This window comes from Leptinotarsa decemlineata, unplaced genomic scaffold (genome assembly GCF_025532065.1).
Source record: "Leptinotarsa decemlineata unplaced genomic scaffold, Ldec_3_MD MMD2_P_RNA_scaffold_2, whole genome shotgun sequence".
Lineage (NCBI taxonomy): Eukaryota > Metazoa > Arthropoda > Insecta > Coleoptera > Chrysomelidae > Leptinotarsa > Leptinotarsa decemlineata.
Genome location: NW_027412529.1, coordinates 13,531,422 through 13,556,588, shown reverse-complemented (window position 1 = coordinate 13,556,588; position 25,167 = coordinate 13,531,422). Strand labels below are relative to the sequence as shown.

Sequence of the window (25,167 nt, the reverse complement as noted above, 5' to 3'; positions counted from 1 at the left end):
ACAGTATCGTATATAAAAAACGTAATGTTTTCCTTACATGGAACACTGTCATCCTCAATGGTGGAAATCGAGTTTCAGAATAAGACACTTGTCTTATTGCCTCTTAAGCACCAATCTGGTTACCATTACAAAATAAATCACTCAATCCTTTCTTACAATTACGACCATATATCATGAAAGAGTTTAATCTACTCATGTCATCGATGACAGTATGTAATGATATACATTCGCTTATTTGATTTAATCCCAGCAATAGGAATATTGGTTGAATTGAAAGGGGTATAGTTTTAGAAGGGATTAATTTCTGGGAAAGATGGGTTTTGGCTTTCTACTTCTCCATCTTTATACAAAAAAAATGTGGGAATCTTCCTTCCGATACTATGATCTAGATGTCATATTGCACATTGCAATACATGACATTTGACTTTGTATGGAGATTTATTTGTGGGAGATGTTTTCCCGATATATTCCGTACAATTCGATCGACGTGACTCTCAAAAATAGGCGCGTGTGAATTTGTATAGACAAATGCTCGAAAAATTCAATTTGAGAATGACAAAATCTATATATAACATCGTTACCAAAAACTAAACAACAATTCATTAATCAATTCACAATAAACTCCTGACCATTTCTTTACCAATTTTTGGCGCCCGAAGAGGAGCCGAATTTTTTTTATAAACAAGTCGAGGCAAGATAATGAATAGGATTTATGGGATAGGAAAATTCAAAAGGCTAACAAGTAACTCACCAATAAACAGCTGTTGCAGTTTTTCATTGCAATAATTTATGCAGAACTGTTCAAAGCTATTGTTATCGAAAATCTCAAAACCATAAATATCCAAAACACCTATCAGCGAACTCTTGTAATACGACCTTTGACTACTTTGATCCACTGAAATCGCCTTGTTGATTTTATCAACTATCCAAGTGAACAATCTGTCATACACTGCTTTCGCAAATGCATCTCGACCAAAAGAGGCTTCTGTTTCGGTATGTTCCTTTCGCATAATATCGCCCCTCGCTGCAATTACTCGTTCGCATAAGGCAGTTTCCAATTCGTTTTTCCTCACCTGAAGTAGATCAGCCACATAGTCAACGCATTTGGATTTCTTTAGTACGAGTTTTTCTTCGTCATTGACGAATTCTATGTTGCCTAAATGTAATATTGCAGCGACCACCCTCCATAATGTGTCATGGTCTTCCTTTCTGAACTGGAGAGTATCTAAAGATGAAGTGACATCGCGGTAATCGTTGCGGTCGTTTAAAGTATCTACTTTGGAAGCGTTTCCCTGTTTCACGTAGTAGTATTGATTGGAATCACGTGATAAATTCAGTCTTTTCAGTAAGTCTTCGTTTGCCCCAACAAGCAGCTGCAGAAATAAAGCATAGTTGAGTAATCTACAATAACCACTAATCATATATTTCGATATACAGGGTATATGTATTATAAGTGATGACTTTGATTTCAGGGAGTGATTCCTTTTTATGAATTCTTATGAATGTATATGTTAACTGGCTTTATCAATCTGAGTAATCCCACCTGAATTTGTAACTACCGAGTTTGTGGTTCAATTCTACTCTCTTGTATATAAAAAGTTATATATTGTCTATTTTTAGTACCTATTTAATTATCAGCTAGGTTTATTAAGTACAACATTTGAAATCTTTGTCGTCTGTGGAGAAAAACATTAAATGTCACTCGGGGATTTAGTTTTATCTATGCATTATTTTCTTTCTACTTCAGAGTAATCAGAATGTAATGCATTTATTCATTTGTTTTTTTTTTGAAGCAGGGTAATTACATAACTTTAGAAATATTTCTTGGAAAATACTCCATAACAAATGTTCTTACTATGTTTTGGTCTGCACAGCAGATATTAAAAATTGACAGAATATTTTTCAAACTTGTTTAAACCAAGTTTAACTTCATGAAACTAACGAATCATAAAAACGCAAATTTTGGTATTCAAATTACTTTGAACCAAAATTAAAGAAAAGAAAAAAAAGCTGTATTCTGTGTAGTGTAAAATATCAAATGATTTTTTATTGTTTAGGGTTTAGGTGAATGAAAGCATATGGATTACAAAGACCTGAACTACTTCTAGAGAGCTTTCCAGAATCACTTCTGTTCTGACTAGAAAAAACCATTTGAAAGATTTTTATTTGCATTTGGAATTCCACACTACAAAATAGCATCTAGTTCTAATAAAATAGTAGATCTATTTCATAGAATAGGCAAGAGTGCACTAAATGTTGTCACTAAGAACTATATCTTTGGGATTGAAATTGACAAAGGTTTAGGTAATACATTTATGGATAAATATTGAGTATGTTACATAAATATGTTTATATTTTGGTTTAGTTGCAACAAGTACTCGTAAATGAGTAAATGATGATTCTCATTATACTGACCTGATAAAAACAATGGAAATTTCTTTCTCCTGGTTGCTGGTGAATCACTCTCGATTTCTCTAATAAGTACTTGTTGATATGGCCACCAATAGGATCACCCTTAAAGTCAAAATTTATATCCATGTATTTTCCGAATCTGGAGGAATTATCGTTTCTATTGGTTTTTGCATTACCAAACGCTTCTAGTACAGAGTTTGACTGGATTAAAACATTCTTCACTCTTTCTATTTCCCTTTGTCCTCCTGAAATACATAATTATATTGTTAGACATTTCAAGTGGTCATCGCAATGATCAGGGCACCTGATATAGTTACCCATTAAACATTTTTGCAGAAACTTGTACTTTGAACTCAGTTATGCTGTCTTTTTACTATTTGTGACTAAACATATATAAATATCCCACTCCTGACACCACCATTGTGAATTTGAAAAACAACATAACAGAAAATCAAATCTCAGTGTTGAAATATTGCTTAAAAAAAGAATTTAATATGTTTCAGTTGCCCATGTCATTTCATTATTGCTTCAGTGCGGTATTAGTACACATATATATATAAATTGCTTGAAAACGTTAACTTTTGTTAGTTCGCAATTGTGAGAGTTTTTGCTTTCCTATATTTATAAATGAGCTGAGACACCACAAATAAAACGTGATAAGTTTTAGAGCAAACATTTATTTAAAAAACCTTCAAATCATGTAGGTACTCACTGGGATTTCGAAAATGATCTGAAATATCAAAAATTTCGTTCAGTGTAATGCGATGTAAAATTTGATAACGGTGGGAAAACGTGATGACATCTCCCCTTACGAAGTCGCCATCTATATGATCGACAGTAGACTCAAACTACGAATACCAGAGATAAACGAAGCTCTCAAAGGCAATCCTTTGCAAAAGTAAGCTTCGACACCGCATGATATTAGTCTTTTGTCTCTCTCTGCCGCTTTCACTGGAAGCAGGTAACCAGATAATAACAAAGAACAAACAAATCATCTTTGAGAGCCTCGTTTCATGGTGAATATTGTATACAACGCAACGGAGGAATTACTAAGTCTTCTGGACCATAATGCATATAAAAAATTGATGTCACCCTGGCACTTTCAACAACTTTTTCAAACTTCATCAAAAGAAGCACTAGTAGAATTTTATTCACAGAATAGGATTTGTGAACAAAATAAGTTTTTTCTTTATCCATTCACTAGAGAGGAATTTCTCAATTACATTAATAAAAAACTGACAAACAAGCACTCCTCTGTACCTGATGATACATTTCCTTTGTTTACTTAAACAATTTTTGTCAACAATTATTAAAACCTGATCGATATTGTACATTTCTCTTTTTGGTAATTTGAAGTGAAGTAAGGTAGTTTCAATTTATAAAAAAGATGATAGGCATGAGAACTACAGATCTGTTACTGAACCCTTTTCGCTTAGAATTCGGTTGAATGGACATACTTTTCCTATGTCTTGAGAAGACATAGAAACACGCTAAAGACCAACAAGATTTCAGTAATAATAGGTCAACGATGACAACAATTGAAATTGTTTCCTTCTATGAAAAAATGTTTGAATCGTTGAAAAAAGGCGAGTACCCTATTGGGATATTCTGTGAGCTCCCTCAGCAAGGCTTTCAATTGTGTCGATGACACAAAACTATTGCAAAAACTTAATGGAGAGTTTTGAGGCATGAGGGTTTGCTGGCCAAACTTCAATGCTATGTCTTGTCGGATCTCAACGCTCAACGCTAGTGTTCCCTAGGGATCAATATTGTCTCGAACCCTTTTTATTGTATATCAACGACGTATTGCAAATAACCAAGAATCCAATATATTGCTTTGCTGATGATAGCACACTTTTCTCGTCATTCTATTTGGATTCCAGGACATCCACTGCGGATGCATATCTTCACCAGCAGCAGGAGGTTGCATATCTTAATGAATATCTAGAAATAATTTCGATTTGGGGTGAAAGTAACCAGGTTCAATTCAGTGCCACGAAAACTCAGGCATCGGTTTTCTCCAAAAAGATATATGTCTCCGAACCGTATATACAGGAACAAATATACAGGACAGACAATTCCAGTTTCTGCTTCGACAAGTTTGTTGGGTGTTGAAATGGGCACCAATATGTCTTGGCACAATCATGTCGCTGGCATTGCAAAGGCTGCTTCTCAAAAGCTTGGAACACTGTTCCGAACCAGAAAACAATACACACTCCGGCAACTTTTGATGCTTTATAAAGCTCAGATCAGACCTTCTCTGGAGTATTGTTCTCATGTATGGAGCCCCGCCGCTAAACATACGCTGAAACTGCTCGATTCCATCCAAAAAAGAACCATCCGCCTGATTGGAGACTCAAACATCACTTGCAACCTTGATAGTCTGGAACACCGAAAACAAAATTGGAGATTTGTCGCTCCTTTATAGATACTTTCAAGGGAGGTGTTCAAGTGGCTTGGCACATTTGATTCCACCAAGAGCGGTACATATCAGAAATACGCGACGGACTGTGACTGCTCATTGTTTTGAGCTTCAACTCAGTACACCTCGAACTGTTTAGGATCTCTTTCATTAGAAATGCGTTTATGTGGAAGAGTAGGATGAGCACAAAAAAAATATGAGAGTATTTCCTATATAAAAATAATCAACTCTAATGAGGTAGAAATTGGTTAAGAAGTTCCACAAAATTCCATTATAGGACCCGCTTTATTCTTGCTATACGTAAATAAATTCAGTGGAGGTTTTGGGAATTTAGTTAGCTACACAATGTATGCTGATGATACGTTAATTCTGGTTCAACCAAAAATGATATTGATATTCATCCAACGTTTTATTTCTCATGTTTCTTCGGAGCGCAAGAGTATAACTAGATAAATACTTGCCGACCTAGGGGACGATAACACTGCCAAGTTGGATTATCAATTATGATTTTGTGCTAGAGAACAGTGCTGTCTAATTGACAAAAAATGTTATGAAGGTAAGAAATTATTTAATTCCAATTCGAATAGTAGTAGGCGGCTTATTTGTAGGATACATTTTTTGACAACGATCTATTTATATATTAAAACACGCCATGCACTAATCCGATAGTAATAAATTTGTTTTCGTTTCTGAAGGAGTCGGTACAAACAATTATTTCTGAGTATGAATGACTAATATAAGATCTGCTTGCTGTTTTGTTGAGATCACCTACAAAACTGCAGATTTATAGACAGTCTGATGTCATTCTATTTAATTGGGAATATGAACAAATCAAGTGACTTGACGAAAAAAAATTGAAGTAAACATTGTTCAACAAGTTTTTTTCGATAGACATAAACTGCAAAAGCAGAACTTTTCTTTTTCCTTGTCACTTAAAATTCTGATAGCAAGTAGACAAAACTTTTCGAAGCATATGTCACAATCAAGATTCAAGTAAATATTGATTGTTTATTATTATTATTGTTTTACCAATAATTAAAATAATTCCCTCGAAAATAGAGACAAGAAATTCACAGGACAACGTTAAATGATCAATAAATATAATGAGAATGTCATTATTCGAAATTAAGAAAAAAGGTCTGAAAGAAAATCATAATTTCAAAGCTATATTTTAAAACATTTCTGCACTATCTTTGTTCATAAAATAATGTTTTCTAATGCCATCTGTTATTGTTGAATATTATTATTAAAGTAGGACATTTAAAACGACTCTGTTCTGAAATATTTGCTATAACAAAAATAGTGGTAAATAAGGATTATTCTATGTAACTCATTACGGTTATTTTGAGTTTTTGTTATATGTTGGTACTTTCTTTTTCCATCTGAGAAATGATTTAGACAATTCCCAAAGAGTCCGTCATTTTTTGACTAAAAATAAATCATATTTTGCAAAATCATTTTATAAGTACCTACAAAGTTTCAAGTGTCAACTTATTTATTTTAAACTTTTTTCTCTCTTATAATTGATAATATATTTATCAACCTCATTTCAATTCTGATTCTGATCACCGTCTTGTGATTGAACGCTGAAATTCTCGAAAATTAAAAAAAAAATAAAGATAGGACTGATACACAATTTACACATGTACAAGTATTGATAAGATTATTCGAATTCAAATTTGAATATTTATCAAAAATTCAGGACTCGGTTCATATCACAGAGAGTCGCAAAAAAATGAAACAAATGTCAACTGTGGGAAATACTACATAAACTCTAAATAAAAGAGGTTTTTGCAATAATGCTTTCATTCTCAAAATGAACTCTATAGAGTTTTTCACGAAAACAACATTATTCGTCACATTATTTGGGATATTTTTAAAATATAATTTACTCATCAGATATATTGAATATTCAATAATTTCTTCAAAAACCACAATCTACTACAGAACTATAAAAAGTAGAGTAAACAAAATAGCTATTTATGACATGAGTGTTGAAAGTAAGGTTTTATGTTGCGAGTGAACGAACAAAATTAAATTTACTTTTAACACAAGTATCATATAAAGTTTTTTGTACAACTGTCCTGTTTTCATAATAAAACAGATACATTTAATATTTCGATAAAAACACATTTGATATCTCTCGTCACTTAAAACTCTTTAGGCAACCACGGTGCATAGAATAAACCACCATGTACCACCACGTTTGGTGGCGGTGATAAATGAACTGTACCTCCTCATCAACAGAGCTATTGCTCTGGTTGCAGTAATTCATTTTTAGAACCACTGTAGTTTTGCCATCTTGTGCACGGTAGACGCAACTCACAACAGTTGGTTACAGATTTGGTCACGTGTTGCAGCCACTAACCTCAAAACTTTGTACGTTCAACTGATGTGCTTTCTTTAGTGGTTTTATTGTATGAAAAAAATTAGTTTTTTTCAATAATTGAGGAAAATTGGATAGCTAATGTTTGAAGTAAATGTCATTAGCATCAAAACTGAAAATATTACATTACAAGTAAACATAAACAATTAATTGTTGTGGTACCTTTCGTGTACCACCGCGTCGGTTGAAACTTTTATGATGTCATTTTTCCAGTAACATGGAGAGGCTCAGAAAGGATGAATTACCTTTCAATTTAGTTGGAATTACTTTAGAAGAATTATACATCGAGATTGAAGGACCTGATACTATTATGGATGAAGACGTAGAACCTATACCGTCTGATTGCCAATCTGAGATTGATGCCTTCGATGAGAAAGACTTGGCAGATAATGTCCCTGTTGCAATTGACAATGATGGAAGTTTCGAAAGTAATGTGTTCGAATCTGATTTACCTCTATCTAAGATGAGGGAGATAATTGTCAGTACTAACCCTGTTAATATTCCCTACCCAAATGTTGCTGTACCTTATACACCACCAACTTGGCCAAATACTTGTAAACCAACTCCACCTCCAGATTTTGAAAATTCTTCTGGTGTTGCCGATTTTGTACAAAATAATTCAGAAAATGTAACTGTTCCATAGTATATGCCCAATAATTCCAAAGGATAGTTCACCAAAGAGAATAAAATTTTTCTTACTGGATGGCTTGGTGGTACCTTATTTGTACCATCCCATAAGTCAAAAACAATCGATGTAATTTTGGAAAAAAAGTTACCTTTATGTTTGTTACGCATACTTTTTTGTTGCTCCACTATGGTGTTTTAATTGGTAAAATTTTTTACCTCTCAAAGAGTTAAACTACTTTCATGTTATCGCATTTGCTGTGAAGTGGCCGTGTCAGGTGACGCCGAATCACCTAGTTACCAACAAACAGTATTATTTACAGCTCATGCGTTTAATTTAAGTCACATTAAAGTTATTGCTGGTGTTTAATGTATACAGTGCATTTCTTTAGTTCCCTCCCTTTTATTTTTTTAACGGGTCAACTCAAAAAATTGAAATTAGGGATAATGAAATTATATATGAATACTTTATTTTGAAGTGGAATTGACAGATTAAAAAAATTAAATGTGACACATCTTTTTGAAGATCACTGTTGATGAAGTAACTGTGTTAGCGAAAGATATCGTGATATATTTTTCAAAAAAGTTTGTAGAGATCAAATCGTGAGATATAGTTTATGAAAATAGCTAATTCACATATTTTTTTACCGAGTAAAAACGCCTGAAAAGTTATTGTATAGCGAAATCTTGAATTTACGAAATAAGCTGAGGAGATTGTGACGAAAAGCATGTTGGACAAACTAAGCGGACTATAGTAGCTCGCTACAAGGAACACTTCTTTAGTTGTATAGCCCAGAAAAGTCTAGTGTCACTCAAACATGCCATAGAGAATGGCAACAGAATAAGTGAGAAATGCTTGAAATTGTTGAAGCTGGTGCAGGACACCAAGTTTTCAGATGCCTTCAGAATCGAAAATGTGGAATGAGATCTATAAACGGCGACAAAAGTCCCATTCCCAACAGCCTTTTGTTTACACTTCAATGTAATTATAAGTAGAAAACAAGTAAAGAGTAGGTATAAATCAGGTAGTAGTAAACATTAGGAACAAAAACAAAATACTAGGAATAAATTTGATGAACCATAATGATTTGCCCAAATGCATATGAAAACATTATTATAGCAGTGGAATTTAGTTTTACTCATCTTCTGATGATGCTAATTTGATTAGCGTAACGCGTGTCGGGAGACAGTATTTTTGTTCTGGTGTGGGAAAAGTGTTATCAGTAGATTCATTTTACGCCAGAGGTTCCAATTTCTAACTATCAAATTTGGACATGTAATTTGAGTCAAAAAAATTATTTTGCAATATATTTCGCAAAAATAAGGTTTAATATCCAAATTATACCGAGTGTTTCTCACCTTGATTCGTAACAGCAGCAATGTATTTCATAATAATTTTGGAAGCTTCGGTTTTTCCGGATCCAGATTCTCCACTTATTACTATGCAAGTGTCTCGTCCCTGTTGTTTCATAACCTTGTGGGAGGCATCCGCAATTGCGAAAATGTGTGGTGGATTTTCGAAAAGTTCTCTATCTGTAAAAAAATTGAAATTATTGATTATTTTATTTTAACTGAACCATATATTTCCTGAAAATAAGTATTGAACTATTCTGAGCACGAAGAGAGTAGTCAATACCGTTATCACCCAAATAAAAAAGATCTTAACATTGATAGGTACACTTGATAGTTACATAAAAAAAGATACTGCCTTACAGAGACAGGCTTGTCTGGCCATCAGTGGTGCCATCAGTACCACACCGTCAGCGGCCAAGGAGATTCTTCTAGATCTACCTCCTCTCCACATTTTTTGGTGAGAGAGGCTAGATGGACTGCATATAGACTTGTTCACATTGCTAATTGCACAAATCATTTCAATGCAGAGTGCAACAGAATGTTGGTTGACACTGGAAGCCACAGCATTCTGGAAACTCTGATCTCTGACTTTATGCTTTCAAGTGTCAACTACGAACTGCCTTATAGTCTCTCGTCCTCTCTACTCTCCCGAGTAGAGAGGACTGAATTCTGCGAGAGAAGGAAATATTAAGAGCAGATAGTTGTTGGTTCACAGATGGACCTAGGACAGAGATATCAAGCTGCTTAGGAATCTATGCGACTATATTTCAAGCGGAAATGTACGCTGTTGAATTGTATGCGGAGAGATTGAAAGAATCAAACCTCACACACAAGTCAATAAAAATATTCTCGAGTGATAAGCAGCGTTGGAAGCTCTTGGCTCCTACCGAGCAACGTCTAAATTGGTACCAAATTGCCAACACCGACTCTCCTCGATAGGAAGACTCAACATTTTGTCTCTGGTCTGGACTCCTGGCCATACTGGCCTGGAAGGCAATGAGGCTGCTGACTCCCTTGCAAAGGAGGGTGCTGCAAGCAGCTTCATTGGACCAGAACCTATCATTAGCATCGCTTTAGGATATGCCAAACACAGATTGAAAACCTGGATGCCAAGAAGATTTATGGACTTCTGGCAGAATCTTCCAGGATCGGCTCAGTCCAAAGCGTTCATTCACCCTTCGAAGCTTGATACCAAACAGTGTTTGGACTACAGTAAGGATGAGCTACGATGTCTAACAGGCCTTCTTACAGGTCACTGTCATTTGGATCATCATATGCAGAGACTCGGACTGTCGGAAGACAGTGTGTGTCACCCCTGTTTGGAAAATGATGAAATAGCAGAGCACATACTTTATGCCTGCCCCGCTGGGGACCGAATTACGTTTTTAGAGTTCGGCAGAGCCGTACTCTTACCATCTGACCTCAAAGACCACAAACCTTACAAACTAATCGGCTTCGTTAAGAAGTTGGGTTTATTTGGTCGAGTGCGAATAAGTGTGAGCCACAATAAACCCTTGCGGGTTGCGGTGGGGTGTCGAATAGACCCACGCACTTTAGACCTAACCTAACCCAATATAAAAAAGAAAATTGAGAACCATTTATTGGAAATAATTAGTGCATTGCCTTCTCAAGAGCCCAATAACCAAGAGTGAGTCTTTGGTCAATCGTTTGAGAAAATATCATCAATAACTTTAAGACCAGAGAAATAATTGAAACTGGAGAATGTTTACAATTCAAAACGAGCTCAAGATCTACCAGCTGAAAAACCAACGTGATAAACCCTTAACAGGAAACCTAGAAGTGTCAAAGTAAACAACTCTACTTACAGATGCACCCTTATCAATAAGATCATGACATCAGGAATGACATCAATTGAACTACTTATAAAAAAATGTCAAAACTACAAGATCAAGATTAATTGGCAGAATTCACCGATTTCGTAAAAACTTTTGCCTTTTGGGAATGAAAGGTTTTGACTTTCTTTTGACTTTTGCACCTTTGCTGAGGTGCCCATGTGAAAGGCTAGAATACGATATATTTAGGAGGGAAACAAGCACTTACAGGTATATTCCTGACAGTTCACATCACCGTGGACAGCACAAACGTCCTGGGCTGAATTTTCTAGTGCATCATCTTTTCACTTTTCATCTTACACATGAAAGGTTCACAAAAGAAAAACGGACAATACACGAAATAACAGTCGGTATTGGATTCTCGAGGGCTATTGTAGATGATATTATAATGAAGAAAAAATTGAGGTTAAGAATGAACGAAATCGCGACTTTTAGAAACGACGAAAACCAATATAAATATATCTCAGTGCCATACCACCAATACACGAAGAACTTTGGAAAAATTTTCAAGAAACTAGGTATGAAAGTGGTTTTTTAAACAAGTCATACACTACAGAGCCTTTTAGGAAATCCAAAGGACAAAGTCGAGAATTCGGAAAAGTATATAAATTTACGAAATGAAATGTAAGGACTGCGATGCAAAATATTATGAACAGCCTTAAAGATCTATTAAAATAAGAGATAAGGAACACGTAGCATACCTAAAATATGGAAGACCAGAAAAATCAGCAATCGCCCATTATATTTTGCTACAAAACCATTCCATAGACTTTAGTTCATTAAGATTAGTTAGACAAGTTAAAACCAACAGGTATCTAGATGCTTACAAGAGTGTAGAAATAAGTAAACATGATAATATTAATAATAACGGTGGTTATGAATAACGCTTGTTGAAATAATATTTTAAGTATCAAACTTACCTGACTATTACATAAGGCCACATTGTAAAATTAATTAAGGCTAGTAGATAAGGCAACATTGTAAAATTAAGACAATTACGACGCAGGTATATAGCAAAGGTATCTATAATATAAATAAGGGTTGTATGTATATTTAGTTTAATCTCCTTCTTGAAGATGATCACTTGGTGATCGATACACGTGTCTATAGTCCGTTCATAATTTGTCGATAGCACAAAATGAGGGCCCAAGTCATAAAACGGTCGTAAAACTCGTAAAATCATAGGCGGAGGTTCCTGAGGTGTTTATTCATTAAATATAAAGCTTCAGTTTATATTCGAAACTTGCCTTGAAAGGGTGAAGTTGTTACGAACGAAAATAATTTTTGGTTTAGTACATTTTTCAATCGCATTTAATTTACGGCTCGGTGGTGTTTCGGCGTCTACGGCAGTAATTAACGTCTCTAATATTTATTTTGCGAATTTTGTGCAGTGCGTAACTTTTTTTCATATTCCTACAAACATATACGTACCTTTCGTTCCTGCTTGTTTTGTTTGATTGCTTGCGATGGCTTCGTCATCATCATCAACATCATCAAGTTTTACACCGGTACTGTTGCGTACAGTCAGTAAGTCTGTCTATTCACCAAGAGAGAAGACTATTGTTTTGAACGTTCACGATGCTCTGGTTTCTCAGAATCCCACAAACACTGTTCAGAACATAATCAAGAGTTGTGCCAACATGACGGGCGTAGGGGAGTCAACAATATATAGGTTCCTATCAGAAAGAAAAAAAAAGGTTTAGCTAACCAAAATACAAACGAATACTTAAAGAGGGGGAGAAAACCTATTGGTATTCGAAGGAAAATTCACGAATTTTTTTACAAAAAAGAAATACCCAACTTAAACAAAATTTTACAAGAAGTTAGAGACGACCCGGATTTGCCTCATGTCGGACGAACCAAATTGTGGCAAGTTTTAAAAGAATTAAATTTCCGGTGGGAGAAATCAGACCGAAAATCACTTTTGATTGACCAGGAAGAGATAATATGTTGGAGAAGAAAGTATCTAAGATCTATACGAAAATTTCGGGCTGAAGGAAGGCCAATTTACTATCAGGACGAAACGTGGGTAAACGCAGGTCATACTCTCACAAAAATTTGGACAGATAAAAATATATCAAGCTCCAGGCAAGCCTTTATGGAAGGTTGGTCTACTGGTATTTCCCCACCCTCTGGTAAAGGCAGTAGATTAATAGTTTCTCACATTGGCAGTGAAAAAGGATTTGCTAAGCATGGTTTGTTGGAATTTGAATCCAAAAGCACAAAAGACTATCACGAGGAGATGACAGCTGATGTTTTCGAAGAGTATTTTGAGCAGATGATTGAACATATACCACCAAACTCAATTATAGTATTCGATAATGCACCTTATCATTCACGACGAGTTGAAAGACTTCCAACGACTGCGTGGAAGAAACAGGATATCATTGACTGGCTGCGGAATGCCCTGCCTTACGAAGATGGAATGGTTAAAGCAGAACTTTTAAAAATTGCCCGGCAACACAAATCTAAGTTCAAGAAATACGTAGTTGACAAAATGGCGGAAAGACGAAACATCACAGTCCTTAGACTTCCACCCTACCACTACGAATTAAATCCAATTGAACTCATTTGGGCACAAATGAAAAGCTATGTGGCTAGAAAAAATACGTCATATAAAATACAAGCTGTACGTGAATTGTTATATGAGTCTTTACAACATATTACAGAACAAAATTGGCGAGATGCAGTAAGACATGCAATAGAAGAAGAACAAAAAATGTGGGATCTTGACAATATAATTGATGCGACTATAGAGACACAACCGCTAATTATTAACCTGCAAGACGACTCGGATTCCGAAGATGATCCTGTTTATTTTGAATTTGAATAGTTTTGTAAGTAATCGTAGTTTATATCATTTAAAAATAGGTATTAATTAAATAAATGTATCTTTTACAAATTGCAAGTACCTTATTATTTTTGAATAAAATAAGGAAATTTTTTTAAAATAAAAATACAGTTTACAGTACCTACAGTTTAAGAATATTAATATATTTATTTATTTAAAGTAACTAATGTTTTAATCATATACTCTACGACACTGGTCACTCATTTCCACTCAAAATACCTACATAATCGGATTAAAAGTTTTATAGCTGTATTGTATTTCTTCAGATACAAGGTGGGTTAGTCGAAAACATCTTAAACTGCCAGTTTTAGTTTGGTTTTTGTTATTATATCATATTAGCTGTCCTCTCTGTATTTCAGTTCTCTAATGAGGGTCAAACTTGCAGTGAGCTATCAACAAATTATGAACGGACTATAGGTGTTAAAAATAACGGTTTGGTGTTGGAATAAAACTCCAGTGATATTTACTCTATAGATTGATGCTGTTAATTTTTTTCATCTTTTCTTTTTCATTTTTAGCATTTTTTCAGCTCATTACCTATATGATGTCGTTAAGCAATTTTCGGTCAATTTCAACTTGAATTCTAATTGAACCAGGCATTTGGCAAGGATAGTGTTAATGAACGCACTGTTTGAAGTTGTTTTGCGAAAATTTGTGCCGGAGATTTTAGCCTCGAAGAAGGACGATAATTTGAGGATCCTGGTAGAGACTGACACATCACAAACGGTGCGTGAGATGGCGGAAGCGCTCGCTGGGTGTCAGCTTACATGCGCTTTTTGATGGTTTAAAACGTATTGGAAAAGCCAAAAAGTTCAAAAGGTGGATGCTACTCAATTTGAATGGTAGACAGAAATTGTCAGTGTAACTGTCTGCAACCGTGCAAAACCATCACAGCAGAGTCCTATTGTGGGGAAATCAACAAAATGTACTGAAAATTGGGTCAGCAGCAGCCGGCACTGGTCAACAGAATGGGACCCATCTTGCTCCACGACAACGCCCTTCCGCACGTTTCCCAAATCACCGTCCGAAAATTAAACGAATTGAGCGTCGAAGTTCTGCCATTCACCTTATAGACCGGGATCCCTCGCCCTTTTTCGTAAGTGATTACTAACAAGCTAATTTTTCGTCAGTAGCTTCATTTTGACGAGACGCCCAACATTAGCTAGTACAAAAATTTCGTAAGTGGTAGCTAACAGGGGTAATGAGGACATAATTTGTTGATTTAGTGGTTATCAAAAATTCATTACTAACTGGTTTTTTTATTTCTAATTCTCATAATAATGATCTAAATTAGCCGAATAAATATTTGTCCTACAAAATGCTAGGTTTGATCAAAGAGGTCCCATTTTTGCAACATGTACTATTTGCGAGGTCATGAAAAATAATTACTAACCAGCTGATTTTTTTTTGGTTGGTTAGTTAATTATTATATAATTTAACGCTCACATTGTCCTACACATTACGTGGAACGTTTTTCTAGTCCGACACTCTTAGGTTGTAGTACAAATACTAGATGTAAAAATAATTAGTATCAAGTTGAAACTTCGTGAGTAGCTTCGTTTCAATGAGACGCCCAACAATTTTCTTTACGAAAATACTCGATTGTGGTAGCTAACAGGGGTAATGAGGACATAATTTGTTGATTTAGTGGTTATCAAAAATTTATTACTAACAGGTTTTTTAATTTATAATTCTTATAATAATAATCTAAATTAGCCGAAAAAATATTTGTCCTACAAAATGCTAGGTTTGATCAACGAGGTCCCACCTTTGCAACATGTGCTATTTATGAAGTCATGAAAAATAATTACTAACCAGCTGATTTTTTTTTTGGTTGGTTAGTTAATAATTATATAATTCAACGCCCACATTGTCCTACAAATTGCATGGTATATTTTGCCGATCCTCCAACGGAATTTGAAATTCATAGCAATAAAAATCTATTCATTCTGTACATTTGTCTATTGGAGTTTAGTTATATTAGTGCGCCTGCGCGCAGTGCTGCTTACTGTGTTTAGTTCCTCCACGCTGAAGCCGACTATAACCTTGCTGTTCTTTTCTGTTGACCACGTGTTGTACGCTCTGAAATAACTTACATTTTTTGTAATTGCTCAGCAAAAATGGAGTGTTTTGTATGCAGTGTATTGTGTGAAAACCCTCGCTTTCGAGAGAAACGCGAAGAGATCAAGAAATTTTCTCAAGAAATTTTGCTTTCTTGTCGAACTTTTTTGTCTGCTCGAAAGCATCATAAACATAAATATAGTAATGTCGTATTACCGGAAAATTGGGATGACGACATAATCGGGTATCATTCCTCTTGTTATAAGGAATTCAGAGTGAAATCTCAATATTTGTGTTATCAACGGTAAGTCGATTGAATATTTTTTAATTTTATTTTCAAAATAAGGTAAAGCACCCAGCAGTTGCTCAGGAATCAGTACCTGCTCACTCCATGTATTTGTATATCTATATATATGAATATAGATATACAAATACATGGAGTAAGCAGTTACTGATCGCTGAGCAGCTACTGGGTGTTTTACCTTATATGATAATTAATTTATTAAGTAGAAGTTTTCACATAATTATATAAAAAGCATGATAAAATTATAGTTACTTTTTTTTTTAAATTCAGTACTTAATTAATCTTACAAAGTATATTGTGCTTTACATATTTTACTAAAAATTTTGAAATATTATATATATATATATATATATGCTTTTAAGAAGGGTTTATCGTTCAGTTTGTTTATAAAATGCTAATTTGAATTATTTTTTTATTTATTTTTTTTATACAGAACTGAGCCAGCTGTAACATCGTCTGCAGCTGAATGTACTGAAGTTACAGACGCTTCGACTTCTTTAACGTCTGCTCCAATCGTAGAACCACACTTAGTGCCATGCTCCTCTCGGTTAGTTCGTTGAATATTTTTTTTTTTACGTTATTTTTCATTCTTATAATGAGTACATGTGAATTCACAGATTACAAAATTATGCCATTTAAATATTTTTTAACTATTAATTATTTTCGCCTATACATAAACAGGGTGGCGATTGACCTGGAAAAGTCAGGGAATTTCCATGTCAGTCAGGGAAATTTATAGTTAATTTTTTATTATTTCTATAGAATTCTAAATATTTTTTAATTATACCTGTTCTATTTTGTGATAAATAATATTAAAAAAACTAAATGTATGGATAGTTAATTTAAAAACAAAAGAAGTATAACTTCAAACAGATTATTAATTATAATTATATTAATTGTTGTATTTTCAATAGTTATAAATATTTAATCAAAAGAAATTGGTCTTTTTAAAGAGTTGGAAATTTGCAAGAAAGTAGACAAACATTGATAATTCTAAAATTTTACCCAGTTTCGGGTATAAGAGTTAAATCCTAATATACAAAAATTATTTTCAAAATAATTTGCAATTTTAACGAATATTTGAATAATAAATATTTTTTGTAGGTTTTGGAATTTTATTTTTGGTCAGGAAAAGTCAGGGAATTTTGAAATTAATTTCAAGTCGCCACCCTGACAAAGCTCCAAAAAAAATGTTTTCGGTTATTGATTTTTTCGTTACTAATATAATAGCTTCACATGTTATTATTTACAGAGATATCGAACAGAATGAAGAAACAGAAAACATTGTACATTCGCTGGATACTGTTGAAGAGAGCTATGCACATGATGAGATAGATGTTGAGAGTTTTGAAAATGATGAATCAGCCAATTCATGTTTTTTTTGCATGAAAATTAACATCAAACGTAAAGGGCGGCAAATATACTGCCGTAACATTAAAAATAAAATACCTTTCTTAAAAAAATTAAAAGCTATGCTACAGAATTGAATGACATTGAGATGTTGCAAAAAATTGAAGAAGAGAGTAATTCTGTCAACCAGTCTTTAGCATATCATAATAATTGTAATGTCAATTATTTTGCAAAACATCAAAGAAAAGTTAATCCACCCTCTACCGATAATTGGTCTAAGAAACGAGACAGCCATAAAATTGCTAAACAACAATTAATTCTATATATTGAAAAAGAAATTATTGAAAATCGTCGAGTGTTGTCACTAATTCACCTCCAAGATTGCTATACGGAATTTCTAAAAGAGACATATGAAAATACAGATTTAGAGGCTTCCATTTTCAGCACTCATGTTCTCAAGGACTTCATTCTAAAAACATTAAAGAATAAAATTACATTAGTTAAAATTTCAAATAAGCAATTTCTTATATCCTCTGAAGTTGATATAGAAGCTATTGATGACGAAGAAATCCAAGAGATCATATTTGAACAAGAAGCTCAAGATTTCGCCGTAAAATATCGCCAAAATATAATGAAAATAAAAAAAAAACCTTTACCAGATTTCATAGATAGTGAAGTCTTGAATAAAGGAGAGTGCGATATTCCCAAGTGGTTAAATATTTTTTGGACTACTGCCTTGAGCGGCGTTGGCAAAGAAAGCTGCGATCGAGTTAGAAGATTATCTTCTTGTTATTCACAGGATTCTATCTACAGCATTACAAGAGGATACATCAAACCGAAAAAACATATTTTATTGGGTATGACTGTAAAGAGCCTTACTGGAAGCAAAAAAGTAGTAGAGATATTAAGTAGGCAAGGCTACTGCATCACCTATCCCACTATACTGGAATTAGAAACGTCTGCTGCATACTCTTGTACTTCTAATAATCAGTTATGTCCTACCGGCATTTTACGCACTCCTATATTGTCATGTGGAGTAGCGTGGGATAATTACGATAGATTTGTGGAAACAAGCTCTGGTAAAAATACCCTGCATGATACAGTGGGTATTCTTTATCAAAATATCCCAACAGAAGAAGAGTTGAACATCATCGAAAGGAACGATGCATCTACAGTATTTGAACAGAATTTATCAATTAATGTTCGTGATTTGTCTGGTCGTAGAAAACGTTCATTTGAGGACGACTCATTGGAACATTTACAGCCTACGAAGCAACGTCGTCCAGAATTTTGGCATAGTAGTTCATCGTTACCCGAAGATATACAAAATGTAGATAAATTTCAACATAAATACTTTGCGTGGGTACTTTCCCATAAGTTACAAATTTCAGACACGCCAATGTGGATAGGATATAATGCCAAAATTTTTAAAGATACTAGTAGAATTCAAAAGGTGGAGTATCTCACGCAAATTAATGATTCACCCACGGATCCATCAGTTGTGAAAGAGACAATGCGAAGAAGTTTGCAAATCGCTTCGGAATGCCAGAAAAATTTCTTCAGTGTTACTTACGATTTAGCCATGGCTAAGATTGCTTTACGGATACAGAGTGCCGAGGACGAATTTCAAAAACTTTTCATTAATTTTGGATCTTTCCATATAATGTTATCATTCATGAAAGCAATCGGGAAATTTATAAGTGGATCTGGTTTAACAAATATTCTTATAGACAGCGAAATTTTAGCCAGTGGTTCTATCAATTCCTTTTTAAGTGGAAAACATTTTAATCGGTGTAGAAAGATTCATCCTCTACTCTCCCTTGCTTTGCAGGTTTTGCATTTGGAGCGGTTTTTACAGCAATATGATGAGAACCTGGAAAATATCCAAGAGTATTTACAAATATTTAATAAAGAAGAAAATGAGGACCCACAAATAACCAATGAGAATTTGAAAAAGTTATTTGAAAAATATGAACAATATAAAAAAGAAACTTTACTTGGAATACATGGTAAAACACCTCAAATTTATTTAATGTACACCAGATTAGTTGAATATTATCTTCAATTAGAATACAGTATTCGTACGGGTGATTTTAATTTGTTTACATACATTTTACCGAAAATAACCAATATTTTCTTTTCAATGAACCACCATAATTATGCAAGGTATATGTCTGTTTATTGGGATAAATTGAAAAATATTGAAACAACACATCCTGGATTGCTTGACGATTGTCAAAAAAGTTTTTTGGGCATTCGCAGAACAATTAAACCATTTTCAAGAATACCGATTGATTTAACACTTGAACAAACAATCAATGCTGCTGCTGCTTCTAAAGCTTCTGGAATTATTAACGTTACAAACTCGTTTTCTGCACGACAAAAATGGTCAATTACTCATTCACTGCGTACGAGTGTTATATCAAAAATGATGGAGTTTTGTAATATGAAATCCACCGATGACATAACGAAAGACTTAAAGGAGTCATCCATTAAGAAAGCTACGAAAAACTTAGAAGTATTAATGCAACTAATAAAGCAGTACACCGACCCTTTCTCGTTCGATCTGCCAAAAAATTATCTTTACAATATATCGAAAGGTCAGTCCGTTAGCGATGAAATATATCAATTTTTATCATCAGTTGAAATAGAGGGTGAAAAACAGCATCAGAATTTCATTACTGAGACTCGGATAACACCAGATAGGTTTGATAAAGCCATTAGTAAAAATAAAATTATGAATTTTGAGTACAAGAATACGAAAAAAGTCAAAATTAATGAAAAAGTCAAAGAAATTAAAATGCAAAGAGATGTTTTTGGCCGTTTACTTTATGCATCAGTAGAAAATAAAATTGATATAGAAAAAGCATTAAGTTATCCTCTAGCTCCTGTTCCTTTTTCACTCTGTCATACTAATGGATCAATATGCAAGACCCCTAAATCTGTGATTATTAATGAATTACTAGAATATCAAACCGAAATTGAAAATCCTCCAGAAGCAGACATTCACTTAATTGATGGATTTTATTTATTACATACGCTGAAAAACGTTCCAAACAATTATGGTAAAATCTCGAAACATATATTAAAAATACTTACATATAATAAAAAAGAAGTACATATTATATTTGACAAGTACAAAAAACCCAGTATCAAAGATTTTGAACATGATCTGAGAGGTGAAGAGGATACACAGTATGACGTAATACGTAGAGACAATAATCGTCCTGCGGATTTCTGCAAATTATTGAGGAGTAGCAACTTTAAAGAAAAATTTGTCGAATTTTTAATTGAAGATTGGACAAGAGATGAATTTTTTACCTTGATTGAAGGGAAGACTGTTAAACTTAATTATGATCAATGTTACACTTATGAGGTGTCTAGTGATAATAAAATAAAAAGAATTATTGATTATAATCTTTTTTGTTATCATGAAGAAGCTGACACCAAAATTGTGTACCATGTTTGTCAATTTAATCGTAACTATCGTGTGCAGATACATTGTACAGATTCTGATATACCAATAATAATGTTGGCAAATTTCAAGTATTTAAAAGATGAAATACAAGTAATAATTAATTTAAGCACTAATAAAAAAAAAATGTACCTGAACATAAATGAAATTTATGCCAAGCTTGGAGATCAATTATCGTGTTCATTTGCTATATGCCATATTTTTACAGGAAATGATTACAATCCCGCTTTTTTCCGTAAAGGAAAAAAAAGACCTTTCAGTATTTTTAAGAAAAATAAAAATTTTCAAGAGGCTTTTATTCAACTCCTACGAAGTGATCATACAGTATTAACAACGTCAAATGAAATAGTTCGAATTATTGAAGAGTATGTATGTAGAGTGTACTCATTAAAAACCAAAAATGATATCAACAGAGGACGGTATGAACTATTTGAAAAAGGCTATAGATCAAAAAGTGGAAGTGAAAAAGTATTAAAAAAAAATATTATTGGATATGATCCTTCCAGTTTGCCACCAACAAAACAAGAATTGTTGCAACAAATTAAAAGAACAGTATTCATCAGCAATGTATGGTGTAATGCACACATGCGGTGCCCCACAGATAAAGTACCTGAAAATTATGGATGGACAATAATTGATGGTAAATACGAGTATTATTGGTTTGATGGTCCTCAAAGCCCATCCTTTGAAGAATTATCTTCTCAATTGCAAGGTACCCTATTAATATTATTGAAATTTGGTTTTTAATTTTTCAGCGACATTAATTAATTTTTTTATATTATTACAGATTTAGATACCACGGAAGATCAGAATGAAGAAGATACTGATGAAGATGAGGAGAGTGATGCCAGTAGTGAGGATGAATGTTTCTCTGATGAGTCAGATGAAAATTAATTTCTTTTTGGTATAAAAGTATCTACTTTTTCATGTATGTTACATAATAAAGTTGATTTATTTCAATAAATATATTTTCACTTTACCTCATGTTGCACATAGGAAAAAGGAAAATTACGATTATTGTAGGACTACGGATGCATACCAGTTTTTTTGTAGGACATTGTTTTATTCAGATAAAAAACACACTAATGTATCACGTGATACTTTTGTCCTACAGTTACTAATAAAAAAAATGGTCCTGTGGTATGGACAACTTAGGAGTCTAGGACTAGAAAAATGTACCACGTAATGTGTAGGACAATGTGGGCGTTAAATTATATAATAATTAACTAACCAACCAAAAAAAAATCAGCTGGTTAGTAATTATTTTTCATGACCTCGCAAATAGTACATGTTGCAAAAATGGGACCTCTTTGATCAAACCTAGCATTTTGTAGGACAAATATTTATTCGGCTAATTTAGATCATTATTATGAGAATTAGAAATAAAAAAACCAGTTAGTAATGAATTTTTGATAACCACTAAATCAACAAATTATGTCCTCATTACCCCTGTTAGCTACCACTTACGAAATTTTTGTACTAGCTAATGTTGGGCGTCTCGTCAAAATGAAGCTACTGACGAAAAATTAGCTTGTTAGTAATCACTTACGAAAAAGGGCGAGGGATCCCGGTCTATTAATCCCCACACCTCCTGCCAACAATTACCATATTTTCAAGCACTTCGATAACCGGTAAAACCTTCGTCGATAGGTACCAGGCAAAAACGGCCTTTATCGACTTTGTCGAATCCCGAGTACACAATTTTCATGCTGACGAAATTATTCGACATGTGTTACGTTGGAATAAATGTACCGATTCAAATAGCGCTCATTGGGTTTGATAAGCCAATGTCTCCAATAACATTGGAGACCTTGGCTCATCAAAGCGCCTGACTTTTGCTTTCCTCAGGTCGAGTGGGCAGAAGTCGGAAGCTGAGGGGTTTATCATGGCTTGCCAGGATAGCGTCTTCAACACCTTAGTCTACCGCAGTCACGTGATGGGTATAGAGGGTCCTGACACGAAGTGCAGAGCCTGCCGCGAGGCGCCTGAGACCCCAATGCACTAGCTATCAGCATGTCCAGCATATGCGGTCTCTGCCTATATTCATCGACATAACGCGGCCCTTAGAGTGCTATATTACCATCTACAGCACTCTTACGGCATTGACGAGACACCGGTATTGTCCTACGGTCCGGGGGATATTGAATCCGTTATGGGGAACGGAAAGTGCCGAATTTATTGGAACTATTCATTCCCCACCCTCAGGCTCTTACAAGCTAATAAGCCTGATGTATTCCTTCTCGACCACCAGAGTGAGACGATATTTGTTGTGGAGTTTTCAGCTCCTGTCGAGACTATTATCGTCCGAAAAGAGGAGGAGAAACGAATAAAATACCGAGATTTTCTCTTCGAACTCCGCAGACTCTATCCAGACCACTCTGTCAAGATAGTTGTTCTGATTATTAGAGTCCTTGGTGGAATGATGCCCTCTCTATTCTCGAATCTCAAAATCATACCGGCCTGCCGCACTAAGGCAGAAATCTTAGCCGGACTGATGCACAAGGCTGTCATTCTTGGCTCACTGCGCTTGCGCAGTGCACATAATTCTCGGACCCAATGATCACTTGCCCGATGGTGTGAGGAGTGGTCGTTGGTTGATAATGCTGGCGCGCCTGCCGAAAGTATCGGGGCTTCGGGGATAGGGCCTGACCAGCGCTTACTTCGGTGAAAAAAATAATATGACATTATTACGTAATATAAATAATTTTAGTGATAAAGAAACATTTACTAAGGCCTTGCCTGGGCGTGGGTGTTCCTTCATCGTGTATGGTTATTACGGTTATAATTAAAAAAAAAAAGTGGAGCAGTGACATTGAATAGTGTATTTGACTAGTATACATATACACATTTTTGCAGCATTCAAGTAACACTTAAGTAATGTATGCGGTTAAAGAAGCATAAGAAAAAATATACAGAAATATAAGGAATATGATCATGAACCTATCTTCTCTGGGTAAGTATTAAAGTAAGGAAAATGATTGCATTTCATGTATTCGAGGGATCAATTAAAACCAATGCGTAACTGAACACGAAATGCTCAACAAAAACAATCGTTCAGAGAATATATATTCATCTTGCAAACCAGCTATACAATCACTTACCTCTGAAAACCAGATTTGCACCGACAACTATTTCATTCAAAAAAGATGTCACATGTTTCATTTCAAAACCAGATAGAATTTCTATACATCTATTAAGTCTTGTATTATGCTTGTGATCTAGGTACATAGTTCAGTTTTGTTGGTTTTTTTGTGTTGTTCCACAACAGTTCCTATGAAGTAAAGTTGTCTGAGGTCGAGCAATTTTAATTCTTCGAAAAGTGTTTCCGATGAGTATTGTGTTGGTTTTCTGAGGAGGATTTTTAGATTTTTTTTCTGTAATACATCTAATGTTTTCAAATATAATGTTGCTACTCCGCCCCAGCCAACTATTCCATATGCAAGACGAGACTCTATAATTGCTTAATAAATGGTTTTCATTCGCGAGGTATCTAGTATATTTCGTAAGTACTTGAATCTATAAAGTATGCTCCTCAATGTTTTAGTCACTTGGTTAACATAGTAGTTCCATCTCAGGTGTCTATCTATCACTATTCCTAAATACTTGATTTTTTATGTTGATCGAATTGTTTTTTTTTTTTTCGATAATCAATATATCATATTGGGGTAGTGAGTGGGCATAGCACGAGAATGGTAAAAATAATGTTTTTTCGTGATTAATCGATAGCATTTTATCCGCGAAGCATTCAAATAGTTTACTCATGTCATCTTCTACTTTAGTTTTGAGGTTATTCCAGTTATCATTACAATACTACTGTATCATCAGCGAAGCAAACAATGCTGTCACAAGTATCGTGTCGTAATATGTAATTGATATATATTGTAAAGAGAATTGGCCCCAAAACTGTTCCTCACGGTACTCCGCATTTCACAACTCATTTTAACTGACGACTTTATCGATTTTCACGTATTGCTCTCTGTCGTTAAGGTAACTCTCCATGCGATTGAATGTGTTTTCTCTGAAACCCATATTTTGCATGGTCGCCAATAGTTGAGAGTGGTTCACGGTGTTGAAGG

The 25,167-nt window shown here is 34.3% G+C and overlaps 2 protein-coding genes across 4 annotated transcripts in view; one reads left to right on the top strand and one right to left on the bottom strand.

Moving 5' to 3' along the window:
- Myo31DF (Unconventional myosin ID) overlaps nt 1-25,167 on the bottom strand; it is a 91,948-nt gene that overhangs the window by 17,495 nt on the left and 49,286 nt on the right. The window contains exons 3-6 of one of the 2 annotated variants that reach the window (XM_074183914.1): nt 9,204-9,377; nt 3,125-3,142; nt 2,416-2,657; nt 752-1,373 (exon numbers count right to left, since the gene is read on the bottom strand). In XM_074183914.1, coding sequence (XP_074040015.1) covers nt 752-1,373; nt 2,416-2,657; nt 3,125-3,142; nt 9,204-9,377 — 1,056 coding nt within the window. The remainder of the gene's footprint in view (nt 1-751; nt 1,374-2,415; nt 2,658-3,124; nt 3,143-9,203; nt 9,378-25,167) is intronic. The other variant, XM_074183923.1, reaches the window with a different exon arrangement.
- Nucleotides 14,964-22,663, top strand: LOC141479857 (uncharacterized). Of its 2 annotated transcripts, XM_074183896.1 has the most exons (4): nt 14,964-16,266; nt 16,700-16,813; nt 17,519-21,803; nt 21,879-22,663. In XM_074183896.1, the coding sequence occupies exons 3-4, from the start codon at nt 17,765-17,767 to the stop codon at nt 21,983-21,985; spliced, it is 4,146 nt and encodes a 1,381-aa protein (XP_074039997.1). In that variant the 5' UTR covers nt 14,964-16,266; nt 16,700-16,813; nt 17,519-17,764; the 3' UTR covers nt 21,986-22,663. The 2 variants fall into 2 exon arrangements, with proteins under 2 accessions (XP_074039997.1, XP_074039992.1); XM_074183891.1 differs by having other exon boundaries at nt 16,700-21,803.

Excerpts from the sequence above, each read along its gene's own strand:
- LOC141479857 (XM_074183896.1), top strand. The coding sequence starts at position 17,765 with ATGTTGCAAAAAATTGAAGAAGAGAGTAATTCTGTCAACCAGTCTTTA. Across the intron at positions 21,804-21,878 it reads ATTATCTTCTCAATTGCAAG|ATTTAGATACCACGGAAGAT; the intron begins GTACCCTATTAA and ends ATATTATTACAG.